The sequence below is a fragment of the Pristiophorus japonicus genome, chromosome X (assembly GCF_044704955.1).
Source record: "Pristiophorus japonicus isolate sPriJap1 chromosome X, sPriJap1.hap1, whole genome shotgun sequence".
Lineage (NCBI taxonomy): Eukaryota > Metazoa > Chordata > Chondrichthyes > Pristiophoridae > Pristiophorus > Pristiophorus japonicus.
The window spans coordinates 12,666,980-12,686,672 of record NC_092010.1 but is presented as its reverse complement, the minus strand read 5'-3'; the positions used below and the strand labels follow the sequence as shown (position 1 = coordinate 12,686,672).

At 45.1% G+C, this 19,693-nt stretch overlaps 1 protein-coding gene across 1 annotated transcript in view; it reads left to right on the top strand.

The window, feature by feature from the left end:
* Positions 1 to 19,693, top strand: part of LOC139240862 (zinc finger protein 148-like) — a 1,532,788-nt gene that overhangs the window by 37,272 nt on the left and 1,475,823 nt on the right. Inside the window, exon 3 of the mRNA XM_070869355.1 lies at positions 12,050 to 12,274. Coding sequence (XP_070725456.1) covers positions 12,050 to 12,274 — 225 coding nt within the window. The remainder of the gene's footprint in view (positions 1 to 12,049; positions 12,275 to 19,693) is intronic.

The window sequence follows — 19,693 nt, the reverse complement described above, 5'->3', positions numbered from 1 at the left end:
CCTCATGTTTTCATTCATTTTTAAAATCTTTTACATAGTTTTCTGCATGTGCTATTCCTGTGATCAAGAAGAAACCTTTCTCGAAGAATTTTCTTGTGACTATTTGGAATGTGTTTTAAATCAAAGATAATTTAGAAGCTAAGGGCACGTGATTGGCAGATGAACTTCAATGTAGACAAGTGCGAGGGAATGTATTTTGGTAGTAAGAATAAGAGTAAGCCACATACTCCTTGGAAAATAAGTGTCTAAATGGGATAGAGGAACAGAGAGATCGGGGATACAAATCACTAAATGTAGCGACGCAGGTTAACAAGGCCATAAAATAAGCAAACAAAGCACCGGGGTTCATGTCTAGAGGGATAGAATTGAAAAGCAGAGAAAGAAAGAAAGACTTGCATTCATATAGCACCTCCCACCAGACATCCCAAAGCACTTTACAGTCAATGAAGTACTTTTGAAGTGTAGTCACTGTTGTAACGTGGGAAACGCGGCAGCCAACTTGCGCACAGCAAACTCCCACAAACAGCAATGTGATAATGACCAGATAATCTGTTTTAGTGATGTTGGCCAGGACATTGGGGATAACTCCCCTGCACCTCTTTGAAATAGTGCCATGGGATCTTTTACATCTACCTCAGGGTCTCTGTTTAATGTCTCATCCGAAAGACAGCACCTCCGACAGTGCAGCACTCCCTAGATTTTTGTGCTCAAATCTCTGGAGTGGGACTTGAACCAACAACCTTCTGACTCAGAGGCGAGGGTGCTACCCACTGAGCCACAGTTGTCATTTGACACTTATGGAGAGAATATGGAGTTTCTGCTCGGGGGTCAAATAGGACACCAAGGTTGCCAACAGTCTGGTTCAGCCTGAGGGAGTGGATGGGGAAGGGGATGAAATTGGAGGAAAGGATAAGAGAGTTTGTGGCGGAGGCCGAAGATGATGGTTTAGGTGATTTCAACTACCTAATATTAACTGAGGAAAAAGGTAGTGTGAATGGTAGAGGGTGCGGAAATCCTAAAATGCATTCATGAGAACTTCTTTGGCCAGTGTGTAACAAGCCCAACAAGGGAGGAGGCGGGTCTGGACTTGGTTTTGAGGAATGAAGAGGGGCCGGTGGAAGGAGTATCAGTGGGAGAGCATTTTGGTGCTAGTGATCATAATTCAGCAAGATTTAGGGTAGTTATGGAAAAGGACAAAGGTGGACCAGGATTAAAAGTTCTCAATTGGGGTAAAGCCAATTTTGCTGAGATGGGATTTGGCCAAAGTGGACTGGAAATGGCTACTTGATGGTAAATCAGTGTCAGAGCAGTGGGAGGCATTCAAGGAGGAGATCCTGAGGGTACAGAACAAATATGTTCCTTCAGAAAAAAGTTTGGGGTTAACAAATCTCGAGCCCCCTGAATGTCAAGGGTAAAATAAGGAAAAAAAGGGAAGCTTATGACAGATACCAAGAACTCAATACTGCAGAGACTCGAGAGTATAAAAAGTGCAGGGGTGCAATTTAAAAAGATATCAAGAAAACAAAGAGAGAGCATGAAAGAATGTTGGCAAGTAAAATCACGGAAAACCCAAAGATGTTTTATAAATACATGAAGAGCAAGAGGATAACTAGAGAAAGAGACCATAAAGTAAATCTGTGTGTGGAGGTGGAAGACGTGCGTAGGATTCTTAATGAATACTTTGCATCCGCTTTCACAAAAGAGAGGGGCGATGCAGACTTTGCAATGAAGGAGAAGGCGTGTGAAATATTAGACGAGATAAATATAGTGAGAGAGGAAGTATTAAGGGACTAAGCAGCTTTGAAAGTGGATAAATCCCCAGGCCCAGATGAAATGTGTCCCAGGTTGTTAAGGGAAGCAAAAGAGGAAATAGCAAAGGCTCTGACCATCATTTTCCAATCCTCTCTGGCTACAGGTGTGGTGAGAGAGAACTGGAGGACTGCTAATGTTTAAAAAGGGAGAAAGGGATAGACCGAGTAATTACAGGCCAGTCAGCCTAACCTCGGTGGTGGGAAAATTATTTGAAAAAATTCCTGAGGGACAGACATGGATTAATCAAAGACAGTCAGCATGGATTTGTTAAGGGAAAGTTGTGTCTGACTAACTTGATAGAATTTTTCGAGGAGGTAACCAGGAGGGTCGATGAGGACAGTGCATATGCTGTAGTGTATATAGGATTTTAGCAAAGCTTTCGATAAGGTCCCATATGGCAGACTGATTACGAAAGTAAAAGCCCATGGGATACAGGGCAAAGTGGCAAGTTGGATCCAAAATTGGCTCAGAGGCAGGAAGCAAAGGGAAAGGTTGATGGGTGTTTTTGTGACTGGAAGGCTGTATCCAGTGGGGTTCTGCAGGGCTCAGTGCTGGGTCCCTTCCTTTTTGTGGTATATATCAATGACTTGGACTTGAATATTGGGGGTATGATTAAGAAGTTTGCGGATGACTAAAATAGGCTGTGTGGTTGATAATGAATTAGAAAGCTGCGGACTGCAGGAAGATATCAATGTACTGCAAATGGAATTCAATCCGGATAAGTGTGAGGTAATGCATTTGGGGAGAACATAAGAAATAGGAGCAGGAGTAGGCCATTTGGGCCCTCGAGCCTGCTCTGCCATTCAATAAGATCATGGCTGATCTGATCATGGACTCAGCTCCACTTCCCCGTCCGCTCCCCATAACCCTTTATTCCTTTATCGCTCAAAAATCTGTCTGTCTCCGCCTTAAATATATTCAATGACCCAGCTCTCTGGGGCAGAGAATTCCATAGATTTACAACCCTCAGAGAAGAAATTTCTCCTCATCTCAGTTTTAAATGGGCGGCCACTTTTTCTAAGACTATGTCCCCTAGTTTTAGTTTCCCCTATGAGTGGAAATATCCTCTCTGCATCCATCTTGTCGAGCCCCCTCATTATCTTATGTTTCAATAACATCACCTCTCATTCTTCTGAAATCCAATGAGTAGAGGCCCAACCTCCTCAACCTTTCCTCATAAGTCAACCCCTGCATCTCCGGAATCAACCTAGTGAACCTTCTCTGAACAGCCTCCAATGCAAGTATAGCCTTCCTTAAATACAGAGACCAAAACTGTACACAGTACTCCAGGTGTGGCCTCACCAATACCCTGTACAGTTGTAGCAGGACTTCTTTGCTTTTATACTCCATCCCCCTTGCAGTAAAGGCCAACATTCCATTGGCCTTCCTGATTACTTGCTGTACCTGCATACTAACTTTTTGTGTTTCATGCATAAGGACCCCCAGGTCTCTCTGTACTCGAACATAAGAACTTAAGAAATAGGAGCAGGAGTAAGCCATATGGCCCCTCGAACCTGCTCCGCCATTAAATATGATCATGATTGATCCGATCATGGACTCAGGTCCACTTCCCTGCCCGCTCCCCATAACCCCTTATTCCCTTATCATAGAAACATAGAAAGTAGGTACAGGAGTAGGCCATTCAGCCCTTCGAGCCTGCACCACCATTCAATAAGATCATGGCTGATCATTCACCTCAGTACCCCTTTTCCTGCTTTCTCTCCATACCCCTTGATCCCTTTAGCTGTAAGGGCCACATCTAACTCCCTCTTGAATATATCCAACGAACTGGCATCAACAACTCTCTGCGATAGGGAATTCCACAGGTTAACAACTCTCTGAGTGAAGAAGTTTCTCCTCATCTCAGTCCTAAATGGCTTATCCCTTATCCTTAGAATGTGTCCCCTATATTCCCTAGTTGCATTCCCTCAAAACTAACTTTTTTCCAATGAATTACTTTGGTCTTTGTCTTACTTATGTCCTTCGCAATCATTGGCCTATACCTTATTATGTTGTGATCGCTATTGCCTCGATGTTCCCCTATGCTTACTCCTCTAAACTGTTCTGGTTCATTCCCCTTCACTAGATCCAGCAGTGCTCCCTCTCTTGTTGGGTTTATTGCATATTGGGTAAGGAAGGAGTCTTGCACACGTTGTAAAAACTCCATTCCCTTTCCCCTTTCCCTACCTCTTCTTACCAGTTTATTTGGGGGTGGTTGAAATCTCCCATGATTATTATTCTATGTCCTTTACTCATTTCACATATTGGTTTACATATTTCTTCTTGCACTTCCCTTCCACTATGAGGTGGTCTGTAGTATACCCCTATTAGCATGATTGATCTCTTGCTATCCTTTATCTCAAACCATATGGATTCTGTTTCAATCTTAATGTTAGTTATGTCCCTTTTTTCTGCCATTATGTGATTAGTAATTAGTACAACTACCCCACCCCTTCTCCTTCCCTATCCTTTCTAAATATAGAAACATAGAAAATAGGTGCAGGAGTAGGCCATTCGGCCCTTCGAGCCTGCACCACCATTCAATAAGATCATGGCTGATCATTCACCTCAGTACCCTTTTCCTGCTTTCTCTCCATACCCTTGATCCCTTTAGCTGTAAGGGCCATATCTAACTCCCTCTTGAATATATCCAACGAACTGGCCTCAACAACTCTCTACGATAGAGAATTCCACAGGTTAACAACTCTCTGAGTGAAGAAGTTTCTCCTCATCTCAGTCCTAAATGGCTTACCCCTTATCCTTAGACTGTGTCCCCTGGTTCTGGACTTCCCCAACATCGGGAACATTCTTCCTGCATCTAACCTGCCTAGCCCCGTCAGAATTTTATATGTTTCTATGAGATCCCCTCTCATTCTTCTAAACTCCAGTGAATACAGGCGATCCAGTCTCTCCTCATATGTCAGTCTGTGAATGTATGTGGAAGAATCATGAAAGGGTTAATAAAATGGTTCTAGGAATCAATAAGTAAATAAGAACAGACAGACTTGGTTTCCCGTGAGAAAGTAGTGGACAAAGTAGCTTGTGTGACCATCACTGATAAACAAGGGTTTATGGCCATGACTTGATAAGATGCACATTTGCTTCGCGTGATTAAGCTGGGCTATTCCGCTCGTAAAAGCATAAAGTGTTCCAAAGATAAACAGGCTATCAATTCATGAAGCCCTAGTAACACACTGTGATTGATGAAGCGGGCCATACCTCCTCTAGTTTGTAAGAATAAAAGGGATGCGTCTGTGAGGATAGGCAGACCTTTTGTCTGCCTGCCCCGGAATCTGTAGACTCTGTGCTGGCAGTTTGGTAACAGGTCCGAAGCTGCTTCAATATAAAGATTGAAGGTATCTGACTCGATTATTGCAGCTGACCACCCGAACTAGGACTTAACAAGTCCAGCCATCCCGGGAATCAGTCTGGTGAACCTTCGCTGCACTCGCTCAATAGCAAGAACGTCCTTCCTCAGATTAGGAGACCAAAACTGAACACAATATTCCAGGTGAGGCCTCACCAATGCCCTGTACAACTGCAGTAAGACCTCCCTGCTCCTGTACTCAAAGCCCCTAGCTATGAAGGCCAACATACCATTTGCCTTCTTCACCGCCTGCTGTACCTGCATGCCAACTTTCAATGACTGATGTACCATGACACCCAGGTCTCATTGCACCTCCCCTTTTCCTGATCTGCCGCCATTCAGATAATATTCTGCCTTCGTGTTTTTGCCCCTAAAGTGGATAACCTCACATTTATCCACATTATACTGCATCTGCCATGCATTTGCCCACTCACCTAACCTGTTCAAGTCACCCTGCAGTCTCTTAACGTCCTCCTCACAGCTCACACCGCCACCCAGTTTAGTGTCATCTGCAAACTTGGAGATATTACACTCAATTCCTTCATCTAAATCATTAATATATATTGTAAATAGCTGAGGTCCCAGCACTGAGCCCTGTGGCACCCCACTGGTCACTGCCTGCCATTCTGAAAAGGACCTGTTTATCCCGACTCTCTGCTTCCTGTCTGCCAACCAGTTCTCTATCCACGTCAGTACATTACCCCAACACCATGTGCTTTAATTTTGCACACCAATCTCTGGTGTGGGACCTTGTCAAAAGCCTTTTGAAAGTCCAAATACACCACATCCACTGGTTCTCCCTTATCCACTCTACTAGTTACATCCTCAAAAAATTCCAGAAGATTTGTCAAGCATAAATCCATGTTGACTTGGACCAATCCTGTCACTGCTTTCCAAATGCGCTGCTATTTCATCTTTAATAATTGATTCCAACATTTTCTCCACTACTGATGTTTTCTCTCTCCCTCCTTTTTTAAAAAGTGGTGTTACATTAGCTACCCTCCAGTCCATAGGAACTGATCCAGAGTCGATAGACTGTTGGAAAATGATCACCAATGCATCCACTATTTCTAGGGCCACTTCCTTAAGTACTCTGGGATGCAGACTATCAGGCCCCGGGGATTTATCGGCCTTCAATCCCATCAATTTCCCTAACACAATTTTCCACCTAATAAGGATATCCTTCAGTTCCTCCTTCTCACTAGACCCTCGGTCCCCTAGTACTTCCGGAAGGTTATTTGTGTCTTCCTTCGTGAAGACAGAACCAAAGTATTTGTTCAACTGGTCTGCCATTTCTTTGTTCCCCATTATAAATTCACCTGAATCTGACTGCAAGGGACCTACGTTTGTCTTCACTAATCTTTTTCTCTTCACACATCATATCTATAGAAGCTTTTGCAGTCAGTTTTTATGTTCCTGGCAAGCTTCCTCTCATACTCTTATTTCCCCCCTCCTAATTAAACCCTTTGTCCTCCTCTGCTGAATTCTAAATTTCTCCCAGTCCTCAGGTTTGCTGCTTTTTCTGGCCAATGTATATGCCTCTTCCTTGGATTTAACACCATCCTTAATTTCCCTTGTTAGTCATGGTTGAGCCACCTTCCCCGTTTTATTTTTACTCCAGACAGGGATGTACAATTGTTGAAGTTCATCCATGTGATCTTTACATGTTTGCCATTGCCTATCCACCATCAACCCTCTAAGTATCATTTGCCAGTCTATCCTAGCCAATTCACGTGTCATACCATCGAAGTTACCTTTCCTTAAGTTCAGGACCCTAGTCTCTGAATTAACTGTGTCACTCTCCATCTTAATAAAGAATTCTACCATATTATGGTCACTCTTCCCCAAGGAGCCTCACACAACAAGATTGCTAATTAGTCCTTTCTCATTACACATCACCCAGTCTAGGATGGCCAGCCCTCTAGTTGGCTCCTCGACATATTGGTCCAGAAAACCATCCCTAATACACTCCAGGAAATCCTCCTCCATCGTATTGCTACCAGTTTGGTTAGCCCAATCTATATGTAGATTAAAGTCGCCCATGATAATTGCTGTACCTTTATTGTACACATCCCTAATTTCTTGTTTGATTCTGTCCCCAACCCCCCTACTACTCTTTGGTGGTCTGTACACAACTCCCACTAGCGTTTTCTGCCCTTTGGTATTCCACAGCTCCACCCACACAGATTCCATATCATCCAAGCTAATGTTCTTCCTTACTATTGTGTAAATTTCCTCTTTAACCAGCAACGCTACCCCACCTCCTTTTCCTTTCTGTCTATCCTTCCTGAATGTTGAATGCCCCTGGATGTTGAGTTCCCAGCCTTGGTCATCCTGGAGCCATGTCTCTGTGATGCCAATTATATCATATTCATTAATTGCTGCCTGTGCAGTTAATTCGTCCACCTCATTACGAATACTCTTTGCATTGAGGCACAGAGCCTTCAGGCTTGTATTTTTAACACACTTTGCCCTTTTAGAATTTTGCTGCAATGTGGCCCTTTTTGATTTTTGCCTTCCACTTTTACTTTTCTTCTTTCTATCTTTTGCTTCTGCCCCTATTTTAGTTCCCTCTGTCTCCCTGCCTAGGTTCCCATCCACCTGCCATATTAGTTTAACCACTCCCCAACAGCACTAGCAAACATTCCCCCCAGTTAAGAAACTGTCTATCTCTGTCTTAAATTTATTCAATGTCCCAGCTTCCACAGCTCTCTGAGGCAGCGAATTCCACAGATTTACAACCCTCTGAGAGAAGAAATTCCTCCTCATCTCTGTTTTAAATGGGCGGCCCCTTATTCTAAGATTGTGCCCTCGAGTTCTAGTCTCCCCCATCAGTGGAAACATCCTCTCTGCATCCACCTTGTCAAGCCCCCTCATAATCTTATACGTTTCGATAAATACTGCAGCACTTTGCAATTTTTCTCCATTTAAATTATAATTTGCTTTTCTATTATTTCTGCCAAAGTGGATAACCTCACATTTTCCCACATTATACTCCATCTGCCAAATTTTTGCCCACTCACTTAGCCTGTCTCTATCCCTCTGCAGATTTTTTGTGTCCTCCTCACAATTTGCTTTTCCACCCATCTTTATTTCATCAGCAAACTTGGCTACATTACACTCGGTCCCTTCATTCAAGTCATTAATATAGATTGTAAATAGTTGGGGTCCCAGCACCGATCCCTGCGGCACCCCACTAATTACTGTTGGTCAACTGGAAAATGACCCCTTTATCCCAACTCTCTGTTTTCTGTTAGTTAGCCAATCCGATATCCATGCTAATATATTATGCCCAACCCCGTGAGCTTTTATCTTACGTGGCACCTTATCGAATGCCTTCTGGAAATCCAAATACACCACATCCACTGGTTCCCCCTTATCCACCCTGCTCGTTACATCCTTAAAAAACTCCAACAAATTTGTCAAACATGATTTTCCTTTCATTAGACCATGCTGACTCTGCTTGATTGAATCATGCTTTTCCAAATGCCCCGCTACTGCTTCCTTAATAATGGACTCCAGCATTTTCCCAACGACAGATGTTAGGCTAACTGGTCTATAGTTTCCCGCTTTTTGTCTGCCTCCTTTTTTAAATAGGGGCATTACATTTACAGTTTTCCAATCTGCTGGGACCAGGGAATTTTGGTCGATTACAACAAATGCATCCACTATCTCTGCAGCCACTTCTCTTAAGTCCCGAGGATGTAAGGCATCAGGTCCAGGGGACTTGTCCACCTTTATTCCCATTATTTTACCGAGTACTACTTCATTAGTGATTGTATTAAGTTCCTCCCGACCTTTAGCCCCTTGATTATCCACTATTGTGATGTTTTTAGTGTCTTCTACCGTGAAGACCAATGCAAAATATTTGATCAATGTCTGTACTATTTCCCTGTTCTCCATTATTAATTCCCAAGGCATTAAATGGTACGACACTGAAAAGTGTAGAGGAACAAAGGGACCTTGGAATGCAAGTCCACAGATCCATGAAGATAGCAGGCCAGGTAGATAAGGTGGTTAAGAAGGCATATGGAATACTTGCCTTTATAAGTCGAGGCATGGAATACAAGAGCAAGGAGGTTATGCTTGAACTATATAAAACACTGGTTAGGCTGCAGCTGGAGTACTGTGTGCAGTTCTGGTCACCACATTACAGGAAAGATGTGATTACACTGGAAAGGGTGCAGAGGACATTTACAAGAATGTTGCCTGAACTGGAGAATTTTGGCTATGAGGAAAGATTGGAGATGCTGGGTCTGTTTTCTTTGGAACAGAGTAGGCTAAAGGGAGACCTGATTGAGGTGTCGAAAATTATGAGGGGCCTGGATTGAGTGGATAGGAAGGACCTGTTTCCCATGGCAGAGGGGTCAACAACCAGGGGGCATAAATTTAAAGTAATTGGTAGAAGGTTTAGAGGAGATATGAGGAGAAACTTCTTCACCCAGAGGGTGGTGGAGGTCTGGAACTCACTGCCTGAAAGTGTGGTAGAGGCAGAAACCCTCACCACATTTAAAAGATACTTGGATGGGCACTTAAAGTGCCGTAACCTGCAGGGCTACGGACCAAGAGCTGGAAAGTGGGATTAGGCTGGATAACTCTTGGTCGGCCGGCATGGACACAGTGGCCCGAAATGGCCTCAGTCTGTGCTGTAAATTTCTATGATTCTCAATGTTCAGCTGGAGAAAATTGAAACTCCTTCAAGACTGCATGTTGGACAGGCAATGTGACAACACAGACAGTGGAGGGGTCAGGAAAGGTGATGGGAATTTCGGGCCAAAGATAGATCCTTGGGTGACTCTGGGGGTACCAGTGCAGGGGTGGGAAGAGAAGCTGTTGCTCGAGATTCTCTGGCTATGATCGGATAGGTAAGAGTGGAACCAGGTGAGGGCAATCCCACTGAGCTAGGCAATGGAGGAGAGGCATTGGAGGAAGATCATGTGGGTCGACCGTGTCAAAGGCAGCAGACGGTCGAGGAGGAATAGTGCACCACAGTCAGAGTCACAGAGGATGCCATTTGTGACTTTGTTTAGGGCCGTGACAGCAGCAGAAACCTGATCCAATCTGGCCAATTGCCGCCCCATCAGTCTATTCTCAATCATAGCAAAATGATGGAAGGTGTTGTCGACAGTGCTATCAAGTGGCACTTACTCACCAACAACCTGCTCACCGATGCCCAGTTTGGGTTCCGCCAGGACCACTCGGCTCCAGACCTCATTAGTCTTGGCACAAACATGGACAAAAGAGCTGAATTCCAGAGGTGAGGTGAGAGTGACTGCCCTTGACTTCGAGGCAACATTTAACCAAGTGCAGCATCAAGAAGCCCGAGTAAAACTGAAGTCAATGGGAATCAGGGGGAAAACTCTCCACTGGCTGGCGTCATACCCAGCACAAAGGAAGATGGTTCTTTAAAACCTACCTCTTTGAGGTAAAAAATATTCAGTTGAAGCCCCAGCTTTTGAGACAGGCTGAGGTCTTGAAATACATTTTTTGATGAAGATATTAAAAGACACAAAAGACGATTTTAGTGGGTTAATTTTATTATTATTTTGAAACATGCTCTTTTTACATTTTGTTTACTTTTTTTGGACTACAGAAATTTCAGTTACTTAGCAAAAATGGCAGCTGATTTATTTTCAAAAAGCATTTTGAGTAATTTGATTGGTTCTGCAAATGATGATTGAAATTTTGAATGTTGATGTTGGGTTTTCTCATTACAAACGCCAAGATGTTTCTATGGGGTTTTACTACTTCACAAATGTTTGCACAGGCAGTTTAATGTTGAATATAGCATGACGCGAATTCATGACATAGGAAGTAAGGTTTGTGGATGGGAAGTGTGGATAAGCAAGATGTTTAATATTGCATTGATATGCCTGCCGAGCCATAATTCTGTGTGATATCTATGGATTAGCTACAATTTGTGTCGCAGTGCTGGCTTCGTAGTTATATGATTTATGTAATAATCTTGAAGAATAATAGATTTGACATATAAAAGATGTGTCTTGTCAATGGTGAGGTTCTGGTTTTCATGTTGATAACCAGCTCTGTGTCGGTGTATGTGGCTCAGTGCTGTGAGGCAGTTGCCCATGTTGAAAAAATTGGATAATGAGGTGAATCAGGAAGCGGTGGCATGTTAATGCCACGTTTGTACGAGGTAGGAAAGGCTGAGGAAGGTGAGGAACTCCACAGCTTTTAGGTCCTGGGCACATTTAAGTAGGAAATAGTGTGGTAAGTCTTGATTTCAACACCGTGTTTATGCTGGGAGATGAAAGAGCATCTAGGACATGAGATTTGAGTTTTAGCAAGAAAAGAAAGATCAAACTTGCATTTATATAGCGACTTTCACAACCTCAGGACAGCCAAAGCACTTTACAGCCAATTAATTACTTTTGAAGTGTTGTCATTGTAATGCAGGAGCCAAATTGCGCAAAGCAAAGGCCCATAAACAATGAAATAAATGACCAGATCACTGTTGGCTGCGGGATAAATATTGGCCAGTTCACCAGGAGAATGGCCCTGCTCTTCTTCGAATAGTGGCATGGGATCCTTTACGTTTACCTGAGAGGACAGACGGGGCCTCGGTTTAACGTTTCATCTGAAAGCCAGCACCTCTGTATTGCACTGAAGTGTTGCCTTGATTATGAGCTCAAGTAATGGCTGGACTGAGGCTCGAACCCACGACCTTCTCACTCAGAGACCAGAGTGCTATCACTGAGCCACGGCTCACTCACTGTTGTGTAGCCAATGCCATAGTAGTTTGATAAAATAGAGAGGCACAGGAAGGTCATGACACTTGCATTCGTTGTATCATGTCACTTTGTACCTGTTTTCTGTGAAACCTGCCTTACAAATTATTTCTCCTCATTGAAGGTACTGGGGAAAAGCAGGGTGCTTGAAGGAGTTGAACAGCTTGATGGAAAGAAACAGAGAGAGCATGAAGACCTAGAAAAGTTGAGAGAAAATGAAAATCTTTTGAAGCTCAGAGAGAATGAGGAATTGCTGAAGCTCAGAGAGCATGAAGAATTGCTGAAGCTTAGAGAGCATGAAGAATTGATGAAGAAACAAAAGAGTAAAAAAATCCGTACTACTACTAAAGTAAGTTTCCAATGATTTTCTTAAAAATTGTGGCCTGGAGTTTCCACTAGGGGCGCAATTGAGAATATGCGCTGAAAAGTGCATGGGTTTTACCAAGGTGAAGTTGCGCCCAAGTTTCCACTCAAGCTCATAAGCCCGAACGTAAAATCTCCCATCAATTACCACAATCAAGCAGCGCTATCGAGAGTAATCGTTTACCAACTGGAACATGGTCAATGGTTCACAGGATTACTGAATTAAACTCATTTAAATTGTAAATTTGTTCAAGTAATTGCTGCAGCTCAAGAATCAGGCCAATCAGTGATTTCAATTCACTGCTGATCACAGGTCTTATGTTTCAAGGGCAGATCAATTGACTGCATTTGAACTGATTTAAATTGAATTTAAAGTCATTGTGGCATCAATATGAGAAACCGACCTGAGTGAGGCTTCGACTGACCGCTGCTCACTGCGGCTCAGGTCATTAATGCCCGAGTTGTGTGCCCACGGGTACCCGTGTACCCGAGATTCTGGGCGCCATGCGATGAGCCCCCATGAACGAGCGCAATGGGCAGAAATATGCCACGCTGACCTGGGGGCGTGGCCAGTTTTGTGGGCGGGGACGATTCTAATGAAGGGATATTTGAAACTGCGTACAAGACCACGGAAACTCGAGTGTAAATGGTTATGGGCGTAACTCACTTGGGTTTTAAATTCCGCAATCTTTAAGTTGATTCTGCCCAGATTGTGCTGATATCTGGGCACAGACCAAGCGGAAACTCCAGAGCTGTGCATCCTCTGAGTGCTGAGTGAGATTTTTTCTTTGTTGAAGATACAAACCGCTCTCTATCTTTACAAAATCTGTGCTGCATCTTTCTGATAAATATTGAAGTGGTGTTTTATTGAGCAAAAGCAACTTTGCTTATTAGTTCATGCGATGAAGGTTAATGAAAAGCTAGTAATTTTCGTTTTGTGCTGTTGAAGTGCTACAAGTGCTGAAAGATTGAGGTACAGTGAGTCACCAGAGTATTTCCAAATGTTATTGTATAGGTACAGGAGTGTGTCATTTACCCTTCGAGCCTGTTCTGCCATTCAATGAGATTATGACTTCGACAGGATTGTTTCCCCCTTAGCATAACTGTTAACTTCTCAGACGCCTTTATTTCATTTGGAGTTGTCTTCCTTGCTGTTCTGTATTGGGGTCAGGTTTCACAGGTGCTGGTTAGCATCCAGTAGCTCACCCAAGCAGCTGTCCTTCATGCCACAGCCCAGACAGTGAGTGTCTGTGGGATATTGGATTGTGGGGAGGATCAGAATTGATTCCGATGCTGTCCCTACCTAACTCCCTACACACAAAACCTGGCATTTATATATCGCCTTTAATGTAGTAAAACGTCCCAAGGTGCTTCACAGGAGCATTATGAAACACAATTTGACTCCAAACCACATAAAGAGACAGGTCAAAGGTTTTAAGGAGTGTCTTAAAGGAGGAAAGAAAGGTAGAGAGTTAGAGAGGTTTAGACAGGGAGTTCCAGAGCTTAGGGCCCAGGCACGGCCACTAAAGCGATGAAAATTGGGGCTGCACAAGAGGCCAAAATTAGAGGAGCGCAGACATCCCAGAGCATTGTAGGGCTGGAAGAGGAACAGGGAGGAACAGGGAGGGATAAGGCCATGGAGGGATTTGAAAACCAGGATGAGAATTTTACAATCAAGGTATTGTCGGACCGTGAACCAATGTAGGTCACGAGCACAGGTGATGGATGAACAGGACTTGGTGCGAGTTAGGATACGGGAAGCAGAGTTTTTCATGAGCCCAAGTTTACGGAGGGTGCAAGGTGGGAGGTTGGCCAGGAAAGCATTGGAATTAGTTGAGTGTAGTGGTAACAAAGGCACGGATAAAGGGTTTCAGCTGAGCTGAGGCGGAGATAGGCGATGTTACAGAGGTGGAAGCTTAGCTCGGTCAAATATGACACCAAGGTTGCGAACAGTCGTGTTCAGCCTCAGACAGTGGACCGGGAAAGGGATGGAGTTTGTGGCTAGGGAACAGAGTTTGTGGCAGGGACCAAAAACCATGGCTTCAGTCTTCCCTCTGTTTAATTGGGAGAAATTTCTGCTCATCCAGTACTGATTACATCATACACAGCAGGAATCATACTCGATAGCAATCAGCAATTGTAAGCCAGGTTGATTATTTTTCCCCTTCTTAACTCAAGGTAACGGAGGCCAATTATAGCATCTTTACTTATCAGCCCAAATTCCTTCAAATTAAACAGGAGCTTTGGTTTGCAAACTTTATCGAAACTCTAAGTCTGCGCAAGAGGCCAGAATTAGAGGAGCGCAGACATCTTGGAGCATTGCGGGACTGGAGGAGATTACAGAGATAGGGAGGGGCAAGGCCATGGAGGGATTTGAAAACCAGGACGAGAATTTTGAAATCAAGGCATTACTTAATGTGGAGCCAATGTAGGTCAGCAAGCATAGGTGGTGATGGGTGAGTGGGACTTGATGTAGGTTAGGACATGGGCAGCAGAGTTTTGGATGGCCTCAAGTGTACCAGAGAGTGGAAGATGGGAGACCATATTTATCCCTCAATCAATATAACAAAAGCAGATTATCTTGTCATTATCACATTGCTGTTTGTGGGTGCTTGCTGTGCGCAAATTGGCTGCTGCGTTTCCTACATTACAACAGTGACTACACTCCAAAAGTACTTCATTGGCTGAAAAGCACTTTGGGACGTCTGGTGGTTGTGAAAAGCGCTATACAAAATACTTTTGTCCCATTACAAAGGTGCAGCATCATGACTCGGATAAGATTCAGGTCAGAGATTACATCCAAGACGAGTTCGGTGAGGCTGTATAGTAAACGACGTCAAATTACTACTCCCAACATCTCTAGCCAGCATTTCAAGTATCGAAAAACTATTTCAGTCGATTTGCAGAATGTTGGCTGTATTTACTGGTGCTCTGCGTGGTTCGATGAGTCATCGCATATGCTCATCTTTCTGGAGGCTCTGCCACTCAGTGTCACAGGGAGGCTTCTTCCGCAACAAATCATCAACACATGGACTAGTGAGATTGGAAGTTTCCGTTGTGCGTCTTTTGATTTCATGACAAGTTGAAAACTCCAACCTGAATGAGTCCTTTGTTCATCCAATACTATATTTAATGGATAATAGGGATTGTTTTTGGTGTGCATGAGATGGAGTAATATGCACTTCATGTAGCATTGGGAACTTCCCGTCCCCTCCTCCTCCTCACCTGAAGGCACTTCATGTCGGATTGCTGCAGTGGGTAATGTTGCTGTGAGTTTACAGAGTGAGCACTGGCAGGTGTTTGGACAGTAGGAGGCATTGTAGCTCAGTCGAAACATTCACACAAGCCCACTTTCCAGCAGGGTCACTGGATAACAATCAGTAGTGGGAACCCTGGCTGATTGGGTTCATTGCAATACTGTACAGTGAGAGTGAATGGGAAATGATTGGCTCTTTTGATATTCTGTAGCAAGGAAGTAGATGGTTAGGTCTGTTGGCTGTTGTCATTGTGTACAGTGCATACATAACAACTGTGATTGAGCACCAAAATCATTTGTGTGAAGAGCTATGGGAAATTTCTGAAAAATGCAGAGGTATATTGTTTTCTTATAATGAGAATGAATTGGAAATGATTTGGTATGTTTGAGTTCTTTACAATGGGAGTGAATGGTTGGATTCTTTGCAATTCTGTATGGAGGAAGCCCCATGTCAATTTCGTCCCTCCTCCCCTCCCATCCCTCCCCTCCCTCCTCCCCTCCCATCCCAACTCTCTCCTCCCTCCTAACTCTCTCCTCCCTCCTCTCCCCTCCCTCCTCTCCCCTCCCTCTTCCCCTCCCCTCCCATCTCTTTCCTCTCTCCTCTCTCCTCTCTCCTCCCTTCTCTCTCCTTCCTCCTCTCTCCTCTCTCCTCCCTTCTCTCTCCTCTCTCCTCCCCTCCCATCCAATCTCCCACCTTCCTCCTCTCTCCTCCCTCCTCTCTCCTCCCTTAGCCTCTGCCCCGAGCACCTGCTTTATCCTCTGACTTCATCGCTCATGTGTCCTTTCACATTTTATATAAACGCCCCTACAACATTCTGAGCTTTGCCACCTCTTGCAGCCTCTGCATATGAAGTCTGGATTGCCAATAATGCTATCTCTGATCGGTTCCTTAGCTCCCTTACTACCCAGATTTCCCTTGTGCCTCTAGTCCCATTACCCTCACCATTTGTCCATTGAACAAACTCTCCCCAGTTCCTTCACGAGCTCTCTCTCTCTCTCTCTCGCTCACACACACTGGGTTGCAGTTCCCCTGGCACCAACTCTCTGGGTTGCAGTTCCCCTGGCACCAACTCACTGGGGTGCAGTTCCCCTGGCACCAACTCACTGGGTGCAGTTCCCCTGGCACCAACTCACTGGGGTGCAGTTCCCCTGGCACCAACTCACTGAGGTGCAGTTCCCCTGGCACCAACTCACTGGGGTGCAGTTCCCCTGGCACCAACTCACTAGGGTGCAGTTCCCCTGGCACCAACTCACTGGGGTGCAGTTCCCCTGGCACCAACTCACTAGGGTGCAGTTCCTCTGGCACCAACTCACTAGGGTGCAGTTTCCCTGGCACCAACTCACTGGGTTGCAGTTCCCCTGGCACCAACTCACTGGGGTGCAGTTCCCCTGGCACCAACTCACTGGGGTGCAGTTCCCCTGGCACCAACTCACTGGGGTGCAGTTCCCCTGGCACCAACTCACTGGGGTGCAGTTCCCCTGGCACCAACTCACTGGGGTGAAGTTCCCCAGGGCAGGCACCAACTCTCGGGTGCAGTTTCCCTGGCACCAACTCTCTGGGGTGCAGTTCCCCTGGCACCAACTCTCGGGTGCAGTTGCCCTGGCACCAACTCTCGGGTGCAGTTGCCCTGGCACCAACTCTCGGGTGCAGTTCCCCTGGCACCAACTCTCTGGGGTGCAGTTCCCCTAGCACCAACTCTCTGGGGTGCAGTTCCCCTGGCACCAACTCTCTGGGGTGCAGTTCCCCTGGCACCAACTCTCGGGTGCAGTTGCCCTGGCACCAACTCTCGGGTGCAGTTCCCCTGGCACCAACTCTCTGGGGTGCAGTTCCCCTAGCACCAACTCTCTGGGGTGCAGTTCCCCTGGCACCAACTCTCGGGTGCAGTTGCCCTGGCACCAACTCTCGGGTGCAGTTCCCCTGGCACCAACTCTCTGGGGTGCAGTTCCCCTAGCACCAACTCTCTGGGGTGCAGTTCCCCTGGCACCAACTCTCGGGTGCAGTTCCCCAGGCACCAACTCATTGGGGTACGGTTCCCCTGGCTCCAGCTCACCGGGGTGCGGTTCCCCTGGCCCCAACTCACTGGGGTGCGGTTCCCCAGGCACCAACTCGTGACCTTAAAGGGAGCATATCGCTGCAGGGAGCAGCGTGAGCTGGTACAGGAGGGCGACGGCAGTGAAGAGGGCGACTGGATTGGACGTCACCATAATCCAGGTTGGTGATTGAAGCGTGGGCAGGGATGGCGAGGACGGGGTGAGGGAGCGGCAAGAGTGACGTGATCGGGGCCCAGAAGAGGCGAGGGCCCAGGGGCAGCACAGGCCAGCACACACTGCGATATGTGCGCGCACTAGGTCTGTGCAGCAGAGCTGGTCTCCAGTCGTCTTGGTTAATCCTTACCACTGGATCAAGACCTAGCTCTCTCAAGCTCGTGTGGTCGCTGGTGTGCAACGGCCACCACACGTTAAAAAAGTCCACGCACAGGCATCTTCAACCCTTCTACATGTAGTTTGGGTCCTTGAATATTAGGTCCTTCATTGAAACACCTGTGAACTCATCCCTTTTTGGCGTGGAAGCATGTCATCCTCGATACGAGGGACCGCCTAAGAGGGAGACTGGGGTACAGTTCCCCTGGCACCAACTCACTGGGGTGCAGTTCCCCTGGCACCAACTCACTGGGGTGCAGTTCCCCTGGCACCAACTCACTGGGGTACAGTTCCCCTGGTAACAACTCCCTGGGGTGCAGTTCTTTAAACTAAATAGTGAGGGGGGAGGAGGGCTCAAGTGAGGGGAAATTAAAAAAGTCAAAGGGAAAGGAGAAGGTAATAGTGCAGGGTAGTGATAGGGGTAATGATAACCAGAGTGTGACAGGAAGGCACTGAGCGTATAAACTTAAGATACACCAGAGAGTAGAGTCTGAGTAGGAAAACATGTTGAAAAGACAAAATTAAAAACTCTTTATCTGAATGCACGCAGCATATAGATGAGTTGACGGCACAAATAGAAATAAATGGGTATGATCTGATAGCCACTACAGAAACGTGGTTGCAAGGTGACCAAGGCTGGGAACTGAATATTCAGGGGTATTTGATATTTCGGAAGGATAGGCAGATAGGAGAAGGAGGTGGGGTAGCTCTGTTCATAAAGGATGAGATCAGTGCAGTAGTGAGAAATGACATTGGCTCAGAAGATCAAGATGTAGAAACAGTTTGGGTGGAGCTAAGAAATAATAAGGGGAAGTCGTCACTTGCGGGAGTAGTCTTTCGGCCCCCTGACAGTAACTATACTGTAGGACAGAGTATAAACCAAGAAATAATGGAGGCTTGTAAAAAAGGAACGGCAATAATCATGGGTGATTTTAATCTTCATATAGATTCTACAAATCAAATTGGCAAAGGTAGCCTTGAGGATGAGTTCATAGAGTGTATTCAGGATTGTTTCTTAGAACAATACTTTGTGGAACCGACCAGGGAGCAGGCTATTTTAGATCTGGTAATGTGTAATGAGAGGATTAATTCATGATCTCATAATATAGGATCTTCAAGGGAAGAGTGATCATAGCAGGTTAGAATTTCAAATTCAGTTTGAGGGTGAAAAATGTGGGTCTCAAACCAGTGTCCTGAACGTATATAAAGGCAGTTACAAAGGTGTGAAGACAGAGTTGGCTAAAGTGGACTGGGAAAATAGATTAAAGGGTAAGAAAAGCAGTGGCAGACATTTAAGGAGATATTTCATAACTCATTAAAGATATATTTCAGTGAGAACGAAAGACTGAGAAGGGTGAACCAACCGTGGCTAACTAAGGAAGTTAAGGATGATATCAAATTGAAAACAAAGGCACACACTGTTGTGAAGATTAGTAGAGGATTGGGAAAGTTTTAGAAACCAGCAAAGGATGACTAAAAAAAATAATAGGGGAAAGATAGATTATGAGAGTAAACTAGCAAGAAATATAAAAACAGAGTAAGAGCTTCTACAGGTATCTAGGCTCAATTTTCCCTGGTGATTTGCGCCGTTTTTTTGCAGGAGGCTGCTTTTTTTGGCCTAAGTTTAAAAACACAGTTTCCTCAATCAATTTGCACCAGCATAACTAAGTTAGTTATGATTTTTTTAGGTCAGTATTTTTTCAGCCAAAGTGGGTGTAACCTGCCACC